Source organism: Silene latifolia, chromosome 2 (assembly GCF_048544455.1).
Source record: "Silene latifolia isolate original U9 population chromosome 2, ASM4854445v1, whole genome shotgun sequence".
NCBI classification, from domain to species: Eukaryota; Viridiplantae; Streptophyta; class Magnoliopsida; order Caryophyllales; family Caryophyllaceae; genus Silene; species Silene latifolia.
The window spans coordinates 198748199-198753414 of record NC_133527.1 but is presented as its reverse complement, the minus strand read 5'-3'; the positions used below and the strand labels follow the sequence as shown (position 1 = coordinate 198753414).

Below are 5216 nucleotides of genomic sequence, written 5' to 3'. Positions count from 1 at the left end.
CCGGGTCAATCCTGATGGAAGTGGACCTGAAACCGGACGGTCCGGGTCAAGGACGGGTCTAAACTGATCGGGTAAAGTAATAACCAAATTAGGAGCGGTTGAGACGGGTCAAGAGTGGGCTGGGTTGGATTTGTTCAACCCATGCCAGACCCTAGTTTTTGACGGATCGACCGGGCTAGTCTAGGGTCACAAGGGCCGGGTAAAAATTGACCCTAGGGACAGGTGCTGGGTCGGCATCCCCTATTTACTAAATGAATAGGTGAACTAACAAGTTTTTCCTCCAAAAATCATCTTTTTAAATAAGGAAGCTATTGATAATTTAATTATATTCACTAAATAAGGAAATTAATAATTATAATGTATTTCATTATATAATTCTTTTCATTAAAATTAATCTTTCATCAAATTATATAATTTTCACTAAACACTAAACTATTAAATTTTTTATTGATATTATTATTATTTGAAAATGACTAGACTCATACTATTCATACTATGTACTTCGTATAAACAAAACTATAACTAGTTTTGATTACTTTTATAGCAAAAAAAAAATTGAGAGAATTTATAAATTCAAATCATTAGCGTTCTGGTATAAAAAAATACTTTAAAAAATGTATTTAAGCACATTACTCAATCCTCTTGGATTAATTTTCAGTTTTGATTTTTTTTTTCTCGAAACAAAATATAATAACAAGAAAAATAAAAAATTAATGAGATACCACTATTATTTTAAAGTTCAATTTTACTTAGTTTTCTTGAATAATTTCACAGTTCAATTTTTTCCCTTAAAATATACTAATAACATGAAATATGAAAAATTAATGAACTGTTAGTTTAGTATGATTAAGTAATACAAAAATAAAAAAATCTATAAATACCGCGTATTTATTATGCGGGATCTAAACTAGTTTAACTCAATGAATTAATCTACCAACAATAACTGGCTCCCCCAAACTAACCATACTTTGATGGACAGTTTGGATTTGGGAAGAATTTGTAAACCATCCCCATCATAGCCTTTCTTTTTACTACGAGAATATCAGATATTCATAAGTAGTTTAGTACTTTAGTAGGACGTTTCACATTCATTTGCAGGGTGCACACCAACTGTTCGACGAAATTCCCCAGTGAAAAATGATGCCTGATTGTAAGAAATCTAAACATGGGCAGTTAAATCCTGTGGATAGATTATCGGATTTACCTGATTTTATCCTGCATCATATCATTTCTTTTCTGGATTTTAAAGAGGCTTGTAGAACCTGCATTTTGTCGAGACGATGGACTCGTATTTCAGATACGAACCCGGTCTTGTTGGTTACTCGTCGTGATGTTTCTGATGGAAGTACTGCATTTTTAGAAACTAGAATGCAAAGATACTCTAAGGAAAACTTGCGTATAAAGAAGCTCAGACTTGAATTTAGCATTGATGTCGAGCTCGCTTGCAAAGTTGATGAGTGGCTTGAGATAGCCGTGCGTAATCAAGTTGAGAATCTTGTTCTTGATAATCCTTACAGTCGTTACTACCGATTGACCGACATTTTGCTATCTGCAAAATCTTTAAGAACTCTTGATTGTACTGGAGTCAAGATTCCTTACTACAAAGCCATGAATCTTTCGTCTCTTGAATCTTTGTTTTTATTCGAGGTTGCTGTAAAAGAGCGTATGCTAAATCAGATTACTAGTTCCTGCTTGTCATTGAAACATTTGGGGCTCTCATGTTGCTCTGGCTGCAAAAGTATTGTCATTCCCCGCTGTAGTACACTGGAAACACTCTACCTAATCGAGAGTCTACCTTTTGGTGGGACAGTAGTTCTCGAGACCCCGAGTCTCGAGTATTTTAAGTATTTAGGCAGCCAGGATTACGATGAGCATTGGCCGGTTATTTCAAAACCTAGTTTTTTGAGGAACTTGAGGAAACTAAATATCTCTTATGTCAGCATTGCAGATGAGGTTCTTAGCAAACTCCTAACTGAACTCACCTTATTAGAGGTTTTGATGCTTTGCCGCTGTCGCTTGGTGAGTATTATCAGGATATCAAGTAGTCGGTTAAGAGAAATTCGCTTATATCATTGCGACAATTTGTTGGATGTTTTGATTGATGCTCCAAGGTTAAATATGTTCAAGTATAAAGGTGAATTTTACCAGTCCTCATCTATCGCCCTTAATAGTCAAGCCGGTTGTGATATCTCTCTGCATACAATACCTAATAATCTTCAGACCGAAGGATTTGTTAAATTGAAGAAGCTCATGTCAGGACTAAGCAGCTGCAATGTTTTGAATGTTTTGTTGATCGAGGATATGGATCAGGTATCGTATAATTGTTTAGCATATGAGCGAAATTTTTTATCAGTTCTACTGACAAACTCTATAGTATAATTGCTTAGCAGATGAATGAAAGTCATTATCAGCTGTACTGACAAATTCTACGGTTTTCTTCTAGGAGCTCGAAAGTGATGATGTCAAGTTCAATAATAAAGAACTCGGGAATATTCAGCTTGGACCTCCTTGCTATGTCAAAAAGCTGAAACTTACCCTCTCATCGTGGATACTCTCAAAATCCTCTCTTTCCGCTTTTCTGAATGGTCTGTTCTGGATTTGCCACCCGGAAATAATTTCCTTAGGAGTTTGTATAACATCCCAACATTTGACAATCGAGGTACAGTCATGAGTTTTCTCTCTCATTTTAAGTCGAGCTTAGGTTAACTATTACTCCGTACTTCCGTAGATATGCAATTCAAGTAGCATGTTCATCCTATCAAGCATATTTAATTTGGTGTTTCAAGTAGCAACTTTTCTTTCTGCCCATACCCTTATACCTTGAAATTTCTGCTGAGATGGCATGCATATAACTCCTGAATCGGAAAATTGAGCAATGAAGCATATTCTGATTGTTACGTGTCAGCTTAGGATGGATTTACATGGATAAAACCTGGTACTTGCGTGACTCCGTGGACATGTTAAAGGTAATAATGCGTGTTCATGACCACGATACTTGTTGCCACGGCATTCAGTCAACTGTTAGATTGATGAATTTGTGATAGAAGAGTTTCTCATCATTCAAGTAACTGTTATCCATATTGACTTGTTTCATGTTCCCCTCTCTTCACCCTACAAAGTATGCTACGTGCCATTTCACTAGACGATGGTGCTGCTTTTAAAGGCTGCCTATTTCCCATAGAAGCGGAGTTTATGCTCAATGTATTTATCAGTTATCAGAAAAAAAAGATTGAAAACTGAAAAAAACTTTAGGTCACTTGGAAGAGCTCCATCCTATTCCCTATTAGATTGTCACAAGTGAGTGACCATTGATAGAAGTTTAGACTATTAGAGTTAAGTACTACTATTCATGAAATTAGTTCCTCCATCCCAATTTAAACATCCCCTTTCCGTTAATTTTATTAATCTCACAGTGACAGTCCACATTCAAATCCGATACAAATTACCTTCAGATTTGATGGCTGGGACTTTCTGGGGTTAACCATGGGATTAAATTTTGGTTCTGTTGTGGATCTCTGATTTCTGTTATGTTTTGTATTGTAGTTTGTGGGGCTCTACTCACTGTAGGCGCAGGGCATCGTCTTTTCTGAGATAAAAAAAAATGGCATTAAATATGGCTTCGTGGTTGCGGGATTAATTAATTGTAGCTGCCTGATCTCGGGTGTCACGATATCGCAGGCGGCCATGTTTAAACCATTGGGCCGGCTATTCATAATGTTATTTGGTACCTATGGATCAGCAAAGAAAATCAGTGCTAACTATATATGCATGACAATGGATTCTGTACAAACAACTATTTAAAGTTTGACGGGATTGAGCCGGATCAGCAAACAACTAAGTATATATGCACGACAATGGAGTCTGTAGTTCTGTACAACCAACTACCTAAAGTTTCCGGATTCAAATATTTCCCATAAGTACGTATTTTAGTCGATCTCTCTTCTCAAGTTCATTGGTGGTTTTGCAGCCTTTGATAAGTAAACTGGAAGATATGGCAAGATGTTGGAGACATCCTTTGAAACGTGTTGAAGTTGGAGGCGCTAATTGCTCTAAATTACTCAAGTCAAGGAAGCTCGATGTAAAGTTGAAATTGCTTTGGTGAAGAATTGGAGTCTCGCTGCCTTGACTGCGTTGCAAGAATCATAGCTTAGCCTGCAGTATGCCTTTGCTGCCAGCACACGAATCATTTTGCTAGATTTCTCTCGTTTCCGTAGCTGGAACGGGCTAACTTCTACCATTGCAAGAATGCAAAGAGGGTTTTCAACTTGGTTTTCTGGAGGCTTCAGTTTCCGGGTTTTCTTTCTTCTTCTAATTTGGTATTGATCCAAAATTAAAGACATAAATTGGCGATCAAATACGATAGTCAGTACAGCTTGTTTTTATTTGTGATGTTTAAAATTTCATGTGTTTGTGTTTGATTGGGATTTCGCCTCTTCATATCAATTAGATCTGCTGATTGTTTAAGTTCTATTGTGATTTAACCCCTTTATATGTTAATTACATTAGTTAATATTAATGGCGAATAAGATCTGTGAGATCGAAAATCATAGCAGGCAAGACTGTCATGGTGAAGCCTCGGAAAATAAATCCTGTCTCCTAATTCAGGCATGGTAATGGCTACTATAGCAAAAGATGAGCTCGGATTTGAGAAATGCATCTACTTTTACAAGTCGTTCTCGCTTATCGTTGATATTCAGTGAGAATGAACGCAAGGAAAGGGGATTCATGCTTTCAACGTCTGCTTCTGCGGACATTAGATATCAGTCTGATCAGTGATCATTATGTAGCTCAATAGGATGGCGGCCGCTATTCTTGAGATTCATCACTTTCATGAAATTTGTTTTTTCGAAATAAAAATTTTGAAAAAAAAAATCATAATTTATGTTTTGAGTTTAGAAAACTGATGATTTTTTTAGATGATGTCACGATAACTATGATTTAAAAATTCTTGAGTTGACTGAACGGGTTGAGGCGTTGAGCCGGTCGGGTCAGTTCTTAATCCTAAGCTAAGGGGTTATTTTGGGTTCAGGCTGAAAGGTCGCGGGCCGTTATTTTGGGACTTGATTCTTGAAAAAACGGGTCGGGCGAGTAACAATGTTATGTATAAAGTATTAACTATAAACGTATCATGCATATTTCCGATTAATTTATAGAATAAGGCGTACTCACATAGTCACATATACTCCTTGCTAGGGATGGTCATGGCTGGGTCGGGT

At 36.8% G+C, this 5216-nt stretch overlaps 1 protein-coding gene across 2 annotated transcripts; it reads left to right on the top strand.

The window, feature by feature from the left end:
- The first annotated feature begins 824 nt into the window (after positions 1–824).
- Positions 825–4471, top strand: LOC141644380 (F-box protein At5g03100-like). 2 transcript variants are annotated; one of them, XM_074453892.1, is made up of 3 exons: positions 825–2310; positions 2444–2659; positions 3544–3961. In XM_074453892.1, exons 1-3 carry the CDS (start codon positions 1138–1140, stop codon positions 3565–3567), a joined length of 1413 nt encoding a protein of 470 aa, XP_074309993.1. In that variant the 5' UTR covers positions 825–1137; the 3' UTR covers positions 3568–3961. The 2 variants fall into 2 exon arrangements, with proteins under 2 accessions (XP_074309993.1, XP_074309992.1); XM_074453891.1 differs by lacking the exon at positions 3544–3961 and adding an exon at positions 3968–4471 and having other exon boundaries at positions 826–2310.
- The last annotated feature ends 745 nt before the right edge of the window (positions 4472–5216 follow it).

Coding starts and splice junctions, on each gene's coding strand:
- LOC141644380 (XM_074453891.1), top strand. CDS start 1,138: ATGATGCCTGATTGTAAGAAATCTAAACATGGGCAGTTAAATCCTGTG. Junction 2,311..2,443: donor TGATCGAGGATATGGATCAG/GTATCGTATAAT, acceptor GTTTTCTTCTAG/GAGCTCGAAAGTGATGATGT. Junction 2,660..3,967: donor CCCAACATTTGACAATCGAG/GTACAGTCATGA, acceptor GTGGTTTTGCAG/CCTTTGATAAGTAAACTGGA.